Genomic DNA, 21,542 nt, shown 5'->3' with positions numbered 1-21,542 from the left:
TAATAATAATAATAAATTAAATTAATAGGAGGCTAATAAAGGTAAGTGTCAATCTAGTACACCTTAGAAAAACAGGCAAAAATGTACAAACATCTAATGTATTCAAAATACAAACTTTCCTAACAGAGCTGTGACTTAGTATTAGCCTTTCCACTGAACTTGACTAAAACTGACTGAAAAAGGTAAAAGTATTTGAGGAGTATATAAAATAATAACAGGTGCTTCTTATTACAGAATGACTTCTCATTCAATAAGAAAGGATGACATACTGTGCTGCTCCTTGCAATGTAATAAGCTTGTGTAGACCCTTGTCACATATTTAATTTGCCAAGCTTTCTGTTTTTTTTTTTTGTGAAGCTTTGCATGTCCACACCATGCAGCAAAATAAATTGTATTATGTAGGCAAAGGCTTAGTCTACACAAGTTTATTTGTATCAAGAGATAAAAAAGCATCTGAAGCACTCAGTTACACAGATGTCCGGTTTTGCCTGGCTTAGTCTTTTTTCATAAGAACTTCCTCAGTAAAAGCTGACTGAAAATGAATTCTTTTTCTTCACCGAATGACTGAAAGGCACTATATTATCAGAAATAAATATAATTTGAAGGAACACTTACTGTATATTAGTACTTATGGCTTAAGAGGGTGTGAACAAAGAGGCATTTTCACAAAAAGAATATGGGTGCACTTGAAAAGCTATGTTTTGACTTGTTGACTATACACAAAGGATGTGCCACTTTACTTAACAAGGCATAGTTATCCAATATCTTTCCACACAAATATACTGAGCAGTGACTTTATGATGCCCATATTTATTAAGCTTCCCAATTTCAAAACAGACAGAATATTGACATTATTTAGTGTTTGCCAAAGTGTCTTTTTTCATCTCCTTACTCTATTTGACTATTTCTGTTTAAACACTTAAGAGCTGTCATGAAAAAGTCCTTCTTCTTTTTTCCAAAATTATGATATCAAATACTTTGAATGAAAAGCTATGATAGAGTAAACATGGTCTATTGACGACTCTGGCTTTGGATACATCATGTGTGACAACAGAATTACAAGAGAGCTGAAAAGAGCCAAGGCAAATTGCCAGATATCACAGAACCATTATCATTGAATTAAACATGCATTTCATTGAAACTGAAACCCTGGAACCAACTGACTCCTGTAACTTTATCAAGAATATGTGATCCATAAGAGCCTTGGTAAAGGTCGCTTGTCTTTATCTACGATCACACTTGCCACGCTATCTATCTAACAGGGCATTCTCTTCAAGTGCGAGTGCAGCTGTGAAGAGGCACAATAAGACACCTTTCAGCGACAAAAAGCCTCTCCAGAGCTAAATCAGGAGTCCCTGTGATGTGAGAGAATTGCCCTTGTACAGCCTGAATGTACTAGACAAGAAGTGCATTTCACAAAGGCTCTGTTGACATAAACTACTGCTGAGTGGGGCTTGAAAATGATTGCCGCATGCTGAGCCTGAATGGGTTGCTGAAGCTAATTGGAAGAAAAAAAAAAGCAAGAAACTTAAAAAAGACACCCTCATTGCTGGATTTCCTCTTATTATTAATAATCTTGAAAGGCTTGATCCAATACATGTAATGATGTTCAACAAAAACTACTGCTATTTTATCAGGTCCGCCACAGAGACATTCATTACAGAGAATTTGCTAAAGAAGCTGGACCTTGAATTGCTTGGAAAGTTTAACTCACAGGATGTGCCTTCATTGTTGAGTAGCATTATACTGGGTGCTCACTATGTTTACACCCTCCTGAACGACTTCTTATTGGCCACGATAAAAAAAGTGTAGAAATCTAAAATAAATAAATAAACTAGATATAAGTAGAAAATCTGATGTAAAAAAATTGTGGGAGTTATTTTAGACTCAAAACGTACTTTTAAATTTTATATTAACTATGTCAGTAGAACTGCATTTTTTATTTAAGATATATAGCATGTGTTCGGTTTTTTATGTCTTACAAAAAAGCTGATACATTTATCTGTTTAAATTACGGCAATGCAATCCTAACAAGCCAGCCAAAAAAGATTTAGAGCCGATTGCAGTTGGTTCACAATGCAGCTGCAAGAATCCTAACTAAAAAAAAAGAAATCTTACCAAGTTGCACAGGTATTAGCATCTTCACACTGGCTGCCCGAGTCTTTCAGGATCAATTTTAAAATAATGCTAATTGTTTATAACACTTTGAATAATCTTGCACCTTCATATATCTTAGAATATTCATCTCCTTACAGTCCAAATTGTAACCTTAGTTCCACAACTTCTGCTATGCTTGCTATTCTGAGAGTAAATCATAAAAGAACTTTGAGACTATTTTTAGTTCCTATGCTCCAAAAATATAGAATAATCTACATATAGAGATATGCCAGGCCAAAATGGTAAACTTAAATCGCATCTTAAAACTTACTCTTTTAATTTGTTTTTTGTTTTTTTTGCTAAATATGTGACTAATCACATTGCTTGTATTTTGTTTTCTAATCTCGGTATCTGGGACGGGGCCACCACCGTCTGGATGAAATCTGAGACTGATGGAAAGAAGAACAACACTGAGTTCCTGACCCTGCTGACATTGGTATTGGCCGATACTCTATTTTTTTTTTTTGTATCTCAGATATACGATAGAATGCCCAGCTGTACTTGGGTGGGCCCAGAGGTTTTTTTTTCCTTCATTGGATTTTTCTTTTTATCCTTTTCGCACTGACCACCTGACCATAAGTATATTTAGTTTATTTGATTAGTTTTTCTTTTTATCAACTTACTACCTTGAATTATACTTTGGATTGGAAGGCACTATACACAAAAAAGTCTAATGATATCTATCAATATTTAGTAATAAACTAGAAGAGTTTTTTTTATAAGGCACTGGATTTCCAATAAACCACAGTCAAACACCTACTGTATTGCTAACATGGAGCAAGACAGACAATAGGCAGTCATGCTAATGTCTTTCAAAGTCAACAGTATGGAATCTTTTTTTTTTTTTTAATTTTATTGTAATCATTCCATACATATAGATCAATTTTTACACAAAATAGGATTGAAAGCAAATCAACAGTATGGAATCTTCTATGAAGGCAGAAAGAACCCAGTGTAGCGATTTACAATTATATTATAGTACGACCATCATCGCAACAGTCAAGCTTGGTGATAGACTCATTGATTGTACACAGTATCTTTATAATAGTTGCTTACTGTATGCATAGATACTGTATACTATACACTAAACTAGGGAAGTGAATAAAAATGTTAAATTAATTAAGAGGACATGGCATTCCTACAGGAAAATGTACTAACTTTCATGCAATAATAAAGGATCATGTTTAGCTTTCAGATTCATGTAAAATTACTTGTTTGTGACATATTGTGGATGGATGCTGTTCAGCTTAATCTTTTTATCAATTCAACTTCTTGTTTTCACATCAAAGTAACAGATGTAATTCACCAATCAAAAATCTTAAATCTGACCTTAGCGTTTGCAAATAAAAGCCTTTTCTGTAACAGGCCATCCGAACAGATGGGTGTGCTTCCTTGCACTTGTCAAAGGAGATTTTATTCTACAGCATTACTAAACAGTTACACGACACTTTTACATACAGCCATAATGGAAAAATATGCATATTTCATACTTTCTTTCACTTCCAAATGCATAGCTAGGCACTATTTCTACCTTACAAATGTTCCATACAACTTGAGGTAACATCAGTTCAAACAATGCTTTAGTTTAGAAAGTAATCAAGACATATTAATGTACCATGGAAAAAAGTCTGAGATCTGTTCAGAGTATAATACTTATAAGGTTTGTGTATAGCATCACACAACCCAAAAAATCCTATTAATGGCCTGTAATATAAAATAACAGGCAGATGATGTTGCATTTTTTTGAGAAAAGTGCTGTGAGTTTTCCTCGTCATTTCTCCTTGAGTGACTCATTGTGTTGCCGTACCTCTCCCCAGTTATGGTTGTCTCGTGTCGCATGAACTCCAGAAGCAAAACTCCTTCAATGTCCCAGAAGACAGTTGCCATGACTTTGCCTGCAGATTTTTTTGTCTTGAACTTTTTTGGGGTGGGGGATGACTTGCGCTTCCACTGCATTGACTCCATTTTGGACTCAGGATCTCTGTGGTAGAATCAAGTTTCATCTCCAGTCACCAAATGAAGAAAACAATTCACTTGGTCTTCACAGCGTCAGCATTCTTGAAACCCATGATGCATTGACCATTGATATGCCAAACTTTTCATGAAAATTATTTTCCAAACTGTACCTGCTGAGATGCCCATTTCTTCAGCTATCCGGGAAACCTTAATTTGTCTGTCTGACCAAATTAAATCCTTGACTTCCACAGGCCATCCAGTGTGAGGGTCATCTTCAATAGACTCTCTACCCCACTTAAAGTGCTTGCTCCAAAATTTTACTTTGTAGGACGATGGGGCAGACTCACCATAAACTGCAGTCTTGCGTTCATAGATCTCCTTTGGCTTTTTTCCTTCTTTTGTGAGAAATTTTATCACTGAAAATTGCTCCTAATCTAGCATTTTCTTACTTGATTCACATGTGGATTCTCCTGACCTCCTGTCTCTTAGAATGTCAGAGTCACACTGAGCCACAAATGTGCAAGAGTAACCTTGGGATGTGTCACAAAATGCCCACACTTGTTTCAACATGCATGCTACTTTCTTTCATACTCGGGTAGATAAATTATTGAACACACCTCGTTCATGTTTATTATTTAAAGCTTCTTCTGATCACATTTACTGCAAAAGGAGCTGTATACATGATCAGATGAATTGACAAGATACGTTAACAAACAAGGCATGTTTTCCTTAAATTGTTATAATGATAAGACTTAATATTTGTGTGTGATTATGATTTACTTTCTTGAATAAAACTGATTTTCATGACAGACAAAAACGTTAATGCAGATAAAGTTGGCCTTGAATTCAAGCTTCATTTGGTATTCTATCAAACCCACAGCAGGGTCAGAACAAATATTATACATTATAGTCCATGTCACTCCTATTTTCCATGTGATTTCAACACCATGTAATAGTGAATGCTACAAGGCAAATGTCGTTTTGCTTAAAAAATATTCTAACCATAATATGACAAAAGTTTAAACAACCGATATGAAAAATTAGTATATAAAAACAGAGAGAAAATCAGGAGAAGAAAATCATTAAACTAACATGGTGGACAAAAGAATGATGAGCTGTCTTTCTTTGCTAAATATTTCAAAAAAGTTGCACAAAACTTAATTGACAGACCAGATTGAAATAAAATGTGTTTCAAATTTGTAATTCTGGATGCAGGGCTCCAATTGGGGAAAATGCTCAGATAGTCTTAAAAAGAGACAGGAAGAAGACTACAGTGTCAGTGTTTTTTAAACTTTTTTATAGCTACTAAACTAAAAAGAAAGAAAACCACTAATAGATCATTTCTATGCAAGGAAAATGCTGCCTCTCCTATTAAATAATATAGTATATGCACCACATTGCATTCAGCAAAAGTCATGATTTTAATTTTCTTGGGAGATAAAATAAAATAGTAACATACATGTATGTCAAAAGGAATAAACAGTGTTTAAAATTCTGGAAGGCAGGAGGACATTTTTACCTACTGAAGTGGGTAATGACTGATATTACTATTATGGAAAAATATATAATAATATCATAGTAAGGATACAATTTCACTGTCTCTGGGGTAGTATCCCCTGAACTTCTATTTTTACCTCTGACTTTGAAGTCCAAAGCACCACCAAAAACCTGCAACTCAGCCTTCATTGAGAGGAGTAGTGGACACAGTCAGAAACTCTGAAGGGTCACCACATCAACTGAAATAGAAGCCAGTAAAGCTTTGCTTTAACTCTAAAGTCAATTTTGAAATACCAGAAAGGGCAGAATATGTAGGCTGCAACCTTATTTCCCTAATGAAAAATATTGAAAATCTTATACAAACTTGATGAGGAGTGTCATGGGCACCTTGGAACATTAATATCACTTCTAGAACACTTGTATAAAGTTACCAAAATGAACTTTTATTGAATTTGGTCAAAGAACCAATTCAACAAAGTATTAGCGTAATGCAGTATGCTGGTACTCAAAAAGCACCAACCCAATTTTTAAAACAGATGTTGCTGAGGCCTATCAGCCTATAAGTGTGACCTACAGCAAGCCCCAAATGGACTCTAGCTGAATTGGGGGATAGTGTGGCAGTCGGGTTGACTCTAACCTTAGGTAAACGGAGTGTGGTGGACGACACAGGACATGTAAGTGTGGGCCCAGAGGGCGAATCAGCTTGGAGCTGCTTGGATTGTGTGGACTTGGCTGTTATCCATTATTTGCTTTTATATAATTTTGGCATCACTACTGAGATGTGAAATTTTACTGTTGATACAACACAACTAAATATACTGAAGAACTAATATTCTTAGCAAACAAGGCTTATTTAATGTATAGACACTATGTGCTATACACAGAAGTATATAATCCATATATGTATAACATATACATATCTTTAAGACACAATACATGGCATACAGACACAAACAGTCAGACCAGGCACTGATAATTCTGTTTGAAAGTCAGTTAAAGAGACAGGGCATGGTGGCAAAATGGCACTGCTTAAAATCATATACCTGTTTTTTTTTACCATGTGGAGTTTTCCTTTGGGTACTCCAGTTTTCCTTCCATATCCCAAATGTGTGTTTTCTAGAATAACGGTTGATTCCAAATTAGCCCCATGTGAGTTGTATTGTGGGTGAATGCTCTGTAGTGGTCTGGTGTCCTAGCCAGGGCTTCTTTCCTCCATGCACCATGTGCTGCTGAGACTGACTTTGGCTCCAAGTGACCATCAATTGGATTAAGAAAGTTTAAGAATGATATGTTATTTTGATACTTAGGACACAGTATAGCGCGACACGGTGGCGCAGTGCTAGCGCTGCTGCCTCGCAGTTAGGAGACCCGGGTTCGCTTACCGGGTCCTCCCTGCGTGGAGTTTGCATGTTCTCCCCGTGTCTGCGTGGGTTTCCTCCGGGTGCTCCGGTTTCCTCCCACAGTCCAAAGACATGCAGGTTAGGTGGATTGGCGATTCTAAATTGGCCCAAGTGTGTGCTTGGTGTGTGTGTGTGTGTGTTTGTGTCCTGCAGTGGGTTGGCACCCTGCCTGGGATTGGTTCCCTGCTTTGCGCCCTGTGTTGGCTGGGATTGGCTCCAGCAGACCCCCGTGACCCTGTGTTCGGATTCAGCGGGTTGGAAAATGGATGGATGGATGGACACAGTATACAGCTTTTCTTAGCCATTACTTTCAAGTGTCCTAAGACAGACCCCCCTCAAATTATCTGCTCCTCTTTGCTAATATAAAAGCTGTGAAAGAACCATGTGTATTGAGATTCACTCTACCTGAGCAATCCTGTTGTTCTCCATAGATGTGAAGATTTTTGGCTTTTGTGAACCACAAAGACATATATCTAAATGCCCCAAGTTTTCTTTAAATAAAAGTTCTTTCAGTGAGAACCCTGTAACTTTGGCACCACCCACCAGAGATTCCAAAAACCCCAGGCCAAAAAGTATAGCACAGGCTATATAATTTATTCAAGCATTCGACACTTTAAAGATATTATAGTAACTATTAATATCGATCAGAGCAAACAAAAAGCACCATTTATATTGATATTAATGAAAGCAGCTCTATATGTATGTATACTATGTACTATTGTCACCCTTATATGTTGTTGCACTCTTTCTTAAAAGAAAATATTTCTCAAGAGCTAACACTATTATTCCTAGCTACACAAGATAATACTATAAAAAATAAGATGTTTTTGAATAACACTATTTTTCCTAGCTACAAGATAATGCTATAAAAAATAAGATGTTTTTGAAGTTTCTTTGATCTGTATCAATTCCTCTTTTGCTACAGGACTGCTGCACTTTTGTAAAAACAGATGAGCTATGCAACTTTAAATTCTTAATTATATAATTTCTTTAATTCTAGTTAATATTTCTCTTTACTTTTGAGGTGAGATTCTGTTCCCTCTTTCTCCAGCCACGAGGCTTTAACTACTGCACGTTAATGACTTCATCATAAAGGTCTCTACAGGTCAAAGTTAGACTTTGTATCTGGGATTTCATAATTCAAAGTTCTAAATCACATTATGAACCAAGCGCAATGGCCAACAGACAAACGTGTCTAGATCATACAATGCTAGGTATAAGTACTGATTAGAAGAGTTATTGTATATTCACAATATTGATATTATGACAAGTATACATTTGGTAAAAGAACGTACAAATGTAGACACTACCATACAGTTCTGCACTTGGCATTTTAGTGCAGCTGTCACCAAAAGTGACCGACTTCCTTTACAGCCATGATTATTCAATGTCATCAATTTAATTATAGAATGTATACTAAAGATTATATAGATTAAATTGTATTCTGTGGAATGCAGACTCAGAGTGCTCACTTCAACCTGCAAGCAAATACAAAATCAGGATGCTAAAAACTTAGTTGCTCCCAAAGAACAAGATGTTTAAAAGCTTGTTCTAAATAAAAGCATGATGCAACCTAATAGAGTCGTTACTTAGAGAACATTTCAATGTGCACAGTGCATCATTCTTGTCCATTTAAACCCATGAATGCTAATGTATCATTATGATATAGCAGTTAGGTGACAGAGTCCCTCAGTCTTTCACACCACATTAAACTTTTGTCCCCATGTATTTATGACTTCATCAGCATGTATTTATCAAACTGAAAATTACACACTATGGCAGGCCAAAATGGAGGCACATGTCCATTTATGTGCCTTCCTAATTCACTTTATTCATTGATTATTTTGCTTTTTATATTGATGTGTTCTAAATGAGGAAAAGCATTTTTATACCATTTAATATGTTATGACATAAAAGGTAATAGCTCAGTATAAACTGAGGGCTTCTTCTTTCCTTCCTTTTTTCCAGGATTTTTACAGCTACTCTATTAAACGATACTTGTATGCAAGTGTTTTTCGACCTTCAAATAGCACAAGCAAAGAAACTTAAATTATATATGCTTTAGGTACTTCAGACATAGCCAAGTGCACCCCTCATATTTAGGACAAACATAAATTATTCAAATTATGTCATTAAAAAAACATAACAGCCATTACATTCTGGTAGTTTTTTTTTGGTCAGAATTGTATATTTTTATTACATTAAAACAATCATTTATATTGAATAATTTGACAGATCTAAAGTCTATAGGAAATGCCAAGCACTGTTAAACAATAGTCTGCACTTAGTTAAAATCATAAGTTTAAATCATTTTTACTTCAAGTCAACTTAGTCCAAGCTGCTCTGTAAACCAGAAGTCTGCATTCCAAAAAGTCTCTTAAAGGTATATGATGAATAATGTCAAATTGTGTTTTCTATGGGTCAGAAATGAAAGCCCCTTGGAATCTAACAAGTGATAACATAATGTTTTCACACCCGTTTAATTCAGGGTCACTGGGGCTGGACTTTATCCTGGTAAATGTCAGGCAAGAGACAGCCCTGGACACAGTGTCAGTCCATTGCGGGGGCCCCTCAGTTACACATTAATATACAGTAGGTCTAGTTAATTTGGGGATGTGAGAGGAAAATCAGTGTACCCAGAGGAAATCCCATTCAGACTTGGGGAGAATAAAGGAACTCCACAGATATAACAACCAGACATGTAGTAAAAATGATATCTATTTTGGAATAGTGTTAAAGAAGAGACATAAATCAAAAATTCAATAAGGCACAAGATATGATATATTAATCATGCTGATATTGAAATAACACAGTAACAACCCTCCTAGCCAGTAGCAGAAATAAATATTTTGATATATTCATTATTACTATAAACATTAGCATAGCACAGACGTCACCCCTAACATGGAGATTAACTTGCTGAAATGACATATAGAACAGAATTTCAAGGAATGATGGGTTTGTGTACCTTAACGGAAGCTGTATATTGGATGCAAAAGAGTGTGAAGAACTGTTTTAGATGAGCAACTTGATCCAAGGTTTAAATTTAACAAACACTCTAAACTGCTGGTATCCTTGCTCCTAATATGTCATTGTATCAGTAGGTGATCCAGCTGAGTTTCTAATTACTGAAGAATGTTTCAATTTAAATTATTTCCTTAATTAATATGGTTAAATTACTTTTAATCATTCATCTGAAGTAGCAGCAGAATAACTGAAATGAGTCAACAGTCTGCACAAACCAGTAAAACTTTGGGTGGTGTGAACAGTGAGATTGTTGTTAAAATGTACACATGACTCAAAGTAGCTTTCCTAGGGAATACTTACAGCAAGAATCCAACAACTGACAAAGACACGTGGTAATATAATGCACTCTTATCCATCCAACTATTTTCTAACTAACAGGGAGTGAAACTATATTGAAGGAGGCATCAAAGTTGCTAAGTGATAAACAATCAGCACTCACATTTGGGCAAATCAGAGACACCACAGTCGCCATAAATGTGTATGTGAGAGGAAAACTTAAATCAACAAAGGATGGCAATCCATATTTAAACATCGTTTATAAGTAACAACACTAACTACTACATCAGGGTGCTTCTCTAAACTATACAACTGATAAACTCAAGTCCAAACTAAACTATTATTACACAATTACATTTTGACAATTACATTTAAGCCAAAACAAAACTCACTGATACAAGTGCTTTGCTTTCATTTTTTGTAGACATTCATGACTTTGCATATATACGGATGATGAGGACAGTTATTGTTGCCTTTCTACTATACATGCTAATAAAAATATTAAATCAAGAAACAAATATTTAAATTAATAATTATCAAGAACATAATTAGAACAAACGCAGCAGATATGTTCATGGGGAGAGGCTAAGATCAATTCTTTCTAAGTTCACTGGTCTTTTTCTATAATTCGCTACCGTGGCTGTTCGTTTGTCTGTCCAGGATTTTAAATCACCTGTAGTTCGCAAACCGTTTCACCTATTGACTTGAAATTTGGTACATATATACTACGTGACGTCTACTATCCGCTTTCGGGGTGATGATTTTATTACTCTTTTTATTTTTATTTTATTTTATTGTAGAATTAACTCTTGGCAGCGCGCAGCAGGGCGGCCGTGCGGCACATGCGTATGGGCGCCATTCTCATTACCTATCACCTTCGCTAATCATTCTTGAGGCAGATTGATGACTTAAGTGCCAGATTAAGTGAAAAATTAATTAATTACTCTTTTTATTTTTATTTTATTTTATTGTAGAATCAACTCTCGGCAGCGCGCAGCAGGGCGGCTGTGCGGCACATGCGTATGGGCGCCGTTCTTATTCCCTATCACCTTCGCTAATCATTCTTGAGGCAGATTGATGACTTAAGTGCCAGATTAAGTGAAAAATTAAAGAAAACGTACTAAGTAATTGCAACACAAAAACTAACTTAATCAGTTTTAACGCGAAAAGATGCCGACGAAAGAAGAGAAGAAGTGGGCCGCTAGGGTGGAGTAAAGAAGAGCTTTAGAAGCAGCAAGAGCATCAACCTCTGAGCAAACGCATGCTAAACGTACAGAGAAAGAGGATGAAAATTATGAAGGTTCAAGTCAAGTGTATTCACTGCACGTTATTGTGCAGTGCGCCGTTACTGGTATATAATAATTAAGTAAGTTTAACACACTGAAATCTGAAAATAAGATGTCAAGGATGAACAGACAATATGATCTGAGTTAGAACAGTGAAACAGAGTTAAAATATTCAGTCACTAATAGGCACAGGACTTTGTATCTCATGAAGTTTTAGAATTTCAAAATAAAATGTTTAAAAGCTCAAATACTTACTCTTTGCAGGCCACATATCTAATGTCAAATTGTGCGGTTGCAAACTTGAAATCTCAGCAAACGTGGGATTTACAGTACAGTCTACTGTATATGCACACTTCTTGGACAGTATCTGAGTGGCGTAGCGATGTGCTAAACTTTTTTTTTTCTATATTTAAGGACCTGCAATTTCTATTAATTATTTCATACAAATTAAATACACTTACAACTCAAGCTGTCTTCTTTTAACTAAATTTTCTGCCAAGTCACCGACATTCAAGAAATTCCTGCAAATGGGATATTTGAATATGCTAGGGATTATAAAAATGTTTAGGGTGTTAAAATTGGTTATTGCAACAGCATGCATGTTTTCAATTGTTCTAAAGTCTTTTAAAATAATCTCCATTTTTTCCTGTCCCTAAAAGAGAAGGATTCAAACATATCATCTGGTACTTGCAAAAACATTTCAGCATATCTTGTCAATCAGGCATACACAATAAATGACCGTGTCGTTTTCTAGTAAACAAAAGAAAATTGTTGCATTTTATAAGTTTGTATGTTGTGAAAAAAATCCTTTTCACAGTGGTTCCTGGACTGGTAGAGAGTACACTGGGCTTTCCACAAAGCTGCAGCACTGGAGAAGACAAACGGAAAGCAAGATGTCTTCAGTCTTTGCAGCTACGGATAAAAGCTTGAACAGCATCAGGTTTCACCCACTACTCAGCATGTGATATTTGACGCTTATTCCTTCCCTCCATTACAAATTAAGTTCATTTATTACTATCAATGTCTGTGTTCATATTGTCCTATCTCACATTTCAATGTTGAATTCTCTCTGAAGAATACAAAAGCTGATTTTCTCCTTTTATGGAATTGGTGTTTTAAGAGTCTCTGGCCCTCACTAAATTGTTTCTTGTGCAAGAGTACTTCAGCTTTTCTAAAAGATAACCAAAGAGGGTCAGCTGGGACATCACAATCAGTTATCATTTACAAATCTAAATCTTTCATACACTGATACTTTTTTTTTTTAAATATTAGCAAATATGCTATATAGTATGTGAGGAGAATATACACTGTACGCTTAGTTAGTTACAGAAGGAATGCAAAATAGGTAAAAGTTAAACAGAAAAACATATAAAGAAAGTTAAAATATGTGGTTTGGAAAGTTCTGTTGATGACTCAACATTTAAAAATTTAAATTTCTAAACATTTTCTATACTTTTCTATTCTATACCTTTAACCTATTTTTTCCTTAGTAAATATATACTTTTTGGTGAAATGATTCAGAACAGGTTTCATTTCAGACAGAGAGAAAGAGGGCATTCAGCATTCAGGGTCCAAGTCTTGGAGAACAATGGCAAACATTAAGTGGAGGAAACAGTTGTGACTATCAACTAGCTGTAGTATAAATAATGCTGTCACACACTTGCACTTGTCAGACAACTTCAGTACTCATCGAGCGGTAATTCCACCCTGGGCTGAGGGTTGGTGCTGTCATCTAATGCCTCTCCTTTTGCTGCCAGATCTGAAGCATGACAACAAGACTATCAGTGACATCAACTTGAACCCCCTCTACCTGCCACCACTCTTAAATGAGCCACCACTAATATGGAAGCCAGACTTGCTACGGACTCACGACTGAAAAGACACCTTCATTAACCAACTATCACATTTGCACTACACCGTTGCAAATTTTGTGGGGTTCACCAGTCTTTACTTTTGCCTTCTTTCTTACAATGCTCTTATAATTTTTAGGTAAATGAGTGTTATGAATTAATAAATTAAAATTTGATTGTGGCCCTTGTCCAACATTCATAGCTGCCTTGCTGTGAGAAATGAAATGGTTTGAGCATTATCACTTAATGATCACCTTACAGATTAGAAACAACAAGCAAACAACTCATATTTTGAGCTCACTTTTCACAATGGCCACCTCATGAACACAGCAAACATAACAGTTACTGCACTTCGTCTTCAACACATATGTTAAACTACAGTATATATTTGTTAAACTAAATTATATTTTTTTCATATCACTAAATTGCTTTCAGGCTTAGTGCTTACTGTTCCCTGGCCTGGCATGACTCCAGCTTTGTTCACTTATTTGGAACAGAAATAATACTGAAAAAAAAACTAATAAAAGGTGGATTCAGAAATGAGAATTAGCATGCACAGAAAAAACTGCATATCAAAGGGCAGCCAGGCTTTTTCATTTGAGCAGGCCATCATAACATTTTGCTCTCTAGTTTGCTTTTTAAGTGTTTTTTTATTTATTTTGGAGTGAGATATCCTGCAAGTCACTGGAACCTGGCAAAATAGAGTGTTTTTACAGGCTTTCATTACTGGTTCCCCAATACAGTCTGTTATGCTTCTTTACAATTTACCAGAGTCAAGTTTAAACTTAATTGAAAATACAGAAATTTAAAAATACTCTTTAGAAAAATTAAAATTCCTTGTGGTCTCACTTTCAGTGCCACAACAGAAACTGGCTAACAGAGTAAACCTCCAGCTCTTCCTTCTGCTTTTCCTCTTAGTTCACTTCTGTGGAACACATCCATATATCTATCTTCTATCTGTTCTTCTCAGTCTCATTTATATATATCGTCATGCATGTGCATTGGAGGATCCCCTTATGGACTCGATTCGAGGCCAGTGATAACCCGAAAAGGCGAGAAGGGGGCACTGTCGATAGCATTCTCTTCTTCTCTCCCCACAGCTCAGAGAAACCGCCCAGTGAGGGCACTTCGCCCGGTCCCTTCTGGTTTGTGCGTTATAAGAAGCTGCCTGCACAGAAGGAGGCCTCTTTTGAGATACCCGGTGCTCCAGTGAACGACCCTTACATATTTTGTTGTTGTTCCCGACAGGCTATTTCTTTTCTACCAAAGAGGCGTGATTTTTGTGGGAACTTTTGTTATTAAATTCGATAGTATACAGAAAAATACACACACACATACACAAACAGTAGCTCTGCTTGCTACCTGTCAAATCTAAGTAATCACTGTAGACTACAGCATTAGCAATGCACTATGAAATACATATATCTCTGTCATATGCCATTTGGTAAGGGATTCCTTACAGCAGTGATAATGTTTGTGATATGCCATCTATTGGAATGACAAATGCAATAAATTGTATTACTAAAAATGTTTGTGATTTGTCATCTTTTGGAGTGGCAAAAAACACAGCACCTGGACAGACAGACATATCTACAGACACTTGTCCTTTTTATATATATATATGGGCTAACATGGAGTTGGTAACTTAAGAATACAACTCGTCAAATTACCTGATGGACCTATAACTAGAATTGCACTGTAACTTGTTAAACCAAAAAAACTCTGAAAAAGAAAAAGGTGTGTACTTTCACTAGCTCAATGCCTCTGTCACCAAAGTACATACATTTCATTCCTGTGCAATCAAATCCATGGTCCTAGGAAGTCATCACCTGTGCTAATAGCATTCAACTAAAGATGGGGTAGGTCCACTGCAGGACACACTCTACTATACACCTTGACAGAGCCATGTGAGTCATAACCACATTTCCGCAGTCACCTACTCCTCGACCACTTGCTCGATACAGTCAAGGTTTAAAGTATAGTATTTATGTGCTTGATATAGTAATCATGGCCACGCTTTTATGAATGATAAGACAAAGAGTGTATTACACTTATAGCTTTGCCTTATTTAATACTGTAACTCAGTAAATCAGGACTCTGATAATCAGTGTTCTACTGTACTACCATTTTCTAACATCTGGCACAGCAAAAACGCTCAAACTAACAGAATTTGGTTAGCCTGATAACTCTTGAACGAGGCAGTAAAATTAGCTCTCTGGAGGAAACATAATGCTCAAAACTGATGTCCTCCATGTACAGTATATTATTTTGAGCATAAGTTAGTAGTCATCTTAATATAAAAGAACATAGAAAAATCAAGATACATAAAATACTTAAGTAGAATAAGTTTTGTTTGCATTTTATACAAGAACAAGGTGTTAGTCAAGCAATAAAAACAAAGTGACTTTAATACATTAAAATGATTCTGTTCAATTCATATTACTCGTATATATTAACGCCATAACAAATCTGAATGACTGTCAGTGATATATACTTAATATGGGTATTCATTTCTTTCAATAGGTAAAAGAAGGGAAATTAAGACAATAACATAATAAAAAGTTGAGTTTGTTTTGTATTTAAAATACACTAAAACAAGAAAATAATCTCTGGGTATGTCCCATTGGGCAGAGATTCTGTGCCAGACCCAGGACATGCTAGAGGGATTTTATCTCACAGCTGGCTTGGGAATTGCCTGGGAATTTCCCAGGAAGCGCAAGAATCTCTAGCTGGGGACAGGGAAGTTTGGGCCAACCTGTTTGGCCTGATGTCAGGAAAAGTGATTTCAAAAAAATGAGATGAGATGATCAGAAAACAGAAACTGAACTAAGCATGTTTTGTATCCTTTGATCAACATACAGTATAGGTATTTAATCACAGCACAAACTTCACCAAATGCCTCACATTCAGGTATCTTCAGGAGATACACATGAACAGAACACCCTACTGCTGATGTTTATCAAATTTTTATGGACAAAAGTCAAGTATTTAGAACAGGCTTCAAAGAAACTCAAAAAATTGTACCTAAGGATTATTATAGATTCATTTCGATCTATTAATTTCAATATTTACTTTTAAGCAGCACTTCCTAAACTCCATGACAGGTTTAGAGCCCTTTATGCATATACACACACAACTATTTATATCTTTTCAGAATCACTTAAGGTTCGAGTCTAACCAGTGAGGTGCAAAGCAAGAAGCAACCACTGACAGGACACCAGTCTATAATGAGGTGATCCCACACATGATCCCAAATTTGAGTCACTGATAACATAACATGTAGATCTTTCTGATGAAGTAGGACACTGCGAAACCTTTCAAGAAGAAGCACAATCTTGGAGAGAATGTATAAACTTCAAACAGCCTACGACTGGGCTAGAATTCAAACCCTTGCTTTCTTTAATTGAAACATCTGCAATTATTTTGCATGTACCTATGGAAGTTAATGACTGTTATTTATTATACAAATGACTATATCAAAATAAAATTACAAAAATATAAATACACAAGAAAGCCAATAAACAACACCCATTAGGAAGTCTTCTTTTTATATTATGGAGCATATATAGTGTAAAATGGTAATATGATGGGACACAGCATAATTAAAATCTACACCGCATTACAAAATGGCACACCTGTCAAACCACTGCTATTCCTTGATAATAATAATTAATAAAGCAGCTTTCAAGCAAAATACACCATGTTCTTTATGTTTCCAAAAAAAAAAAATAACAAAAAGAAAATACCAGCAAACATAAATGATGAAATATGAAAGAAGAGCAATATGCACCTCAAATATAAAATATAAACAGCCTAACTGTTAGAAAAACTAATATAAAAATTGCTGAAGTGCTTACACTGAGTAAACACAGGATAGATTGTTAATGACCTTCTACAGATAAAGTTTTAGCTATAAGAAATGACTCCTTCATTATTAAGCAAATGAGACTTAAAACCATTCAAACCTATTTTTAGAACATGACACAAAAGTCAATAGGACTGCACTTAATGCTTACTACCCATAATGCCTGTGATGCACCATGCAAAAAACACTCCTCATTAGACTATAACACATGAAAAATGTCATGTCAGATGCACTGTTAATTTTCTGAAAGATTTCCGCTATTGGCCTATGAAGTTTTGCTTTAGTCATCCTTTTTAAAAATTCAACTAGAATAGTAAACAAGCAATAAATTATTCAAGTATTGGTATTTATCTTGTTGAAACATTGATATCAGATCAATGTTTACGACAAAATGAAATGTGTTGGTGAGTTAAGACACACTACTGGCCATTAAACAATCTTTTTTATATAACTTGAACTAAACTTACACCACTCATCTACAACAAGTTACCATAATAAATGAAGGTTATGTTTTTATAATATTCAGAAATCATAAAAAGAAAATCATTAATCAGGTCCAACTGATTCTGGCACCCCAATTCAGAAAATGTCTCATCCTTTACTGGTGTGGAAATGAGTTGTTCAAGTATTCTGGTAACTGCGAAAGATGCACAATGCAAAAAAAAAAAAAAGGGGGAGCTCTCATGTTACTGTAAAGGACAACTAAGATAATTAATAACCTAAAAAACTAAATACAGGAAAAAGATGACAACTGTATAATGTGAGTTTGATGTTAATTTAATGTGAACAAAATCTATCCATCCATTTTTTTAACCCGCATATCCAGAGCAGGGTCTTGGGCCACTTTGTGCAACACCTGGACATCACAGGGTATGTGAACAAAATATTACATATACTGTAGTTGTAAAATGAGGATCTGCAGCAAGAAAGGAAACATGAAACATGACATAAATGTTTAAAAAGTATAAACCACATAAGTAAGGTAGATGCCCAGTGTTATTTTTTAAAAAAAGAGGGGCATAAATCAAAGAAAATTAAGTGTAAATTTTGAGCTCAAGTTAGAAACCACACACCATGACTTACAGACTTGTGCAAAAATGAAACTACCACCTTGGCCTTCTTCAAATCTCAAGGCCAAGATATTTTGAAAATGTTATTCTAATAGGAACTGATTTGACTGTTTTAGGTGGATTGGCATGCTCTTATTAAAAATGTAAATGAAAATGTTTTATACACATTTAGTAGGATTCAACTTTCTTTGTCTTGATGAAGTTTATGGCCTCAAAACCACAGCTGAGTGAATAAATCTGGACTTAGCAGTTAAAACTTCTGTTCCTATCAAGCTATGAATAAAATACATTTAGTGTTGCATAGTTTTATGTCAAGACACCCACAAAACCTTTCTATAACAGTGAAAATAAAAAGAAAGTAAATTCATGCTAGAGGGCCAGTGCCAAATGACGGCAAATTTGTTCCATTAAGTTATTTTTTGATTTGTGATATAAATGAAAATCTTTATTAATTCTTTGAAATCCTTATAAAAGTAAAATATGAAAAGAAAGAAATAAAGCTGCCAGCTTTGTTACAATGGACAAAATTCAGTGGTGGAAAAACAAAAAATCATTTCAATGCACCTCAACTAAGTCAGTCAGCATCCAATCTCAGCTGAAACCTTGGAAATGTGATGGAAAACAATTATAATTTATCATAACAATCAACAGAAATTGTAACCACTCAAAACAGTGTACTCACTGTGGCTGTGCCAGAGACGGTCTGTGCATTTGTGTCAGGGCCACTCTGTTCAGTGTGCGTCTGGGTGGGTGGGTACATGTTTAATGTGTGCTCAGGAACTGTAGTTTGCCCCGTATAGTCCGGTGCTGGATGAGGGTGGGGCGCTGTATATTCAGCTGGAATGCCATTCTGAGGGGGTGCAAACTGGGCTGAAGCATAAGGCTGTGCCATGGTTTCAGGAGGTGCTGTAGCGTCCTGATTACCCTGAGGAAGAAGGGAAGACAAAAACAAAGGTTAAAACCACCTGGATAGTCTTCAATATAGTAAACATTACTGCTTTTGTGAACACCAATATTATTCATGCACTTTAAATTATTACATTTAATACTCAACTGATAATTTGGTTACTGGTTAAATGAACATTAATGAAAAGGTCTGCAGCAACCCAAAATATTACAGTTAACAACTCATACTACAAAAATAAAAAATAAAAAAACAAAAAAAGGAACGTTCACAACATCATTTCACTTTTAATTAAAACATTATAAGAGATTGGGTTAAGTCTTTCTGTTTATCTTAAGGAAGAGTTAACAGCTTACATCAAAGCATCATTTATGATAGCTAGAAAATAAAACATGTGCGTCATCCATTCATATTACATAACCCCTTTCATATCTATCAATCTATGGCTTGGGAGAGACACAAGAGGAATGTGTCTAACACAGTAGTGTTATGCCAAAAAGACACACACACAGTTTGTTTTGATTAATTTATATAGATATTTAGAATAAATTATACCATATACTGTATTAATAACACACTACTCCATCGATTTTCTGAACTAAATTAGTATGTTGCAGGATATATGTAACCAGAGTCTATCCTGATAACACTGAAACAAAGCAGAAATCAACAATGGACGGGGCAACGGTCTATTTAAGAGAACACTAATTTGGATTGGGCCAATATTGATTTTTTAAAAAACCTAATTGCATGTGTTTTAAGGGAAGAAAACAGACAACCTGCAGAAAATCTAAGTTGATACACAGAGAGCACTAATTAATTCTTCTCACGCAGAAGACAGGTCAGGATATAAACCAAGGACTAATACTACAGTGCTGTTACGCAGATACATGATCTATTAAATGCAATTTCAATATCAATCAAACTTCATATTACAAAGCATCTTTGATTGTGAATACAATGCCAAGAGCTTTGCAAAGTAGAAAAAAAAGAGGGGCGACTGATCTACTGTCTCAATTGTGAACCATAAAAAACAAAATGATTTCGGCCAACAGCTGGGAGTAAACTAAGGTGAGGAGAGGTCATGAAACTTTGTTTGCTAATGCTGCTAAATAAAGAAAATTGCATTTGCTCCTAGTATATATAGTAGCTCTCTATCCTTTATGCATTAAATACTAAGAAAAACAAAGCAAAACATTGGTTGCAAAAATATAAAACCTGTTTAAATTTGCATTGGTGTTAAAAACAAAAAAATAACAGTTCAGTTGCTCTGCTACCAGAAATAAATTGCTAAACGTTTATGACTTTAATATTTACTGTACAATACTTCTTCAGATTTTTAAATAAAGTTTCTAATGGAGTGTAGTGCACATATTACTTCAGAATTTGTGCCATTTCTAAGTAAATGTAAGTAACTTAGGAATAAGGCCAAAAAATATTTATCTTCTACAATAACATATACTGGTACAAATCATAAGGTCCGCAATGAAAATAAAGGCTGTGGTAACTGTCTTAGAATACTTTAAACACAACACGTTATCAGAGGATTGCCTGAGCACCACACTCATTTTACACCATAGATAGATAGATAGATAGATAGATAGATAGATAGATAGATAGATAGATAGATAGATAGATAGATAGATAGATAGATAGATAGATAGATAGATTAACGGATCAAGCCCTTCATTTACAAGTCTAGGTAGAAAGTACATTCAATGTGGACAAACAAAAAAAAGAAACAAACACAAAGAGGCAGAAAAATTCAAATAATTCTTGAGAAAAATGTATTTGTGCAATATTCCCCCACTTTCTTCTGAAGAGATATATTCCAGAGTTTAAGCTACCGCCATTTACACTGGACATTCATTAATAGTTTCAAGTAAAGAACACTGCATAATAATTACATTTAGTAATTATAAACACTATCTCCTACAAATCCACCTAGGAAGGCAAATTTTTGAAATATAATGTATACTTTTTATCTCTCTCTCTCTACTACGTATACACACATATGCGCACACACGCACACACACACATTACATAGCAGTTTGTGTATATAGCAAGTATTTTCAAAATCACTTGGTTATACAGATTGTTCTATTTAAGTTATTATACTTTTTAGGCCAGTCAGAGATTGTCACATCCTCTTATACAGAAAACAAAGGGTGCAAGAAAGTTGGAATTAGCATAATGTTTTGGCCTGAAATGTAATTAAAAGCACATTTTCAGCTCCACGATATGCTTTACGTGG

At 35.2% G+C, this 21,542-nt stretch overlaps 1 protein-coding gene across 37 annotated transcripts in view; it reads right to left on the bottom strand.

Annotated features, from left to right (window-relative positions):
- rbfox1 (RNA binding fox-1 homolog 1) overlaps window positions 1-21,542 on the bottom strand; it is a 2,603,746-nt gene that overhangs the window by 129,990 nt on the left and 2,452,214 nt on the right. For all 37 annotated transcript variants that reach the window (XM_051933405.1, XM_051933409.1, XM_051933407.1 and 34 more), the window contains one exon: window positions 19,067-19,309. In XM_051933405.1, coding sequence (XP_051789365.1) covers window positions 19,067-19,309 — 243 coding nt within the window. The remainder of the gene's footprint in view (window positions 1-19,066; window positions 19,310-21,542) is intronic.

Source organism: Erpetoichthys calabaricus, chromosome 11 (assembly GCF_900747795.2).
Source record: "Erpetoichthys calabaricus chromosome 11, fErpCal1.3, whole genome shotgun sequence".
Classification (NCBI taxonomy): Eukaryota; Metazoa; Chordata; class Cladistia; order Polypteriformes; family Polypteridae; genus Erpetoichthys; species Erpetoichthys calabaricus.
Note: the sequence above shows the minus strand (reverse complement) of the source record. Positions and strands in the feature narration are given on the sequence as shown.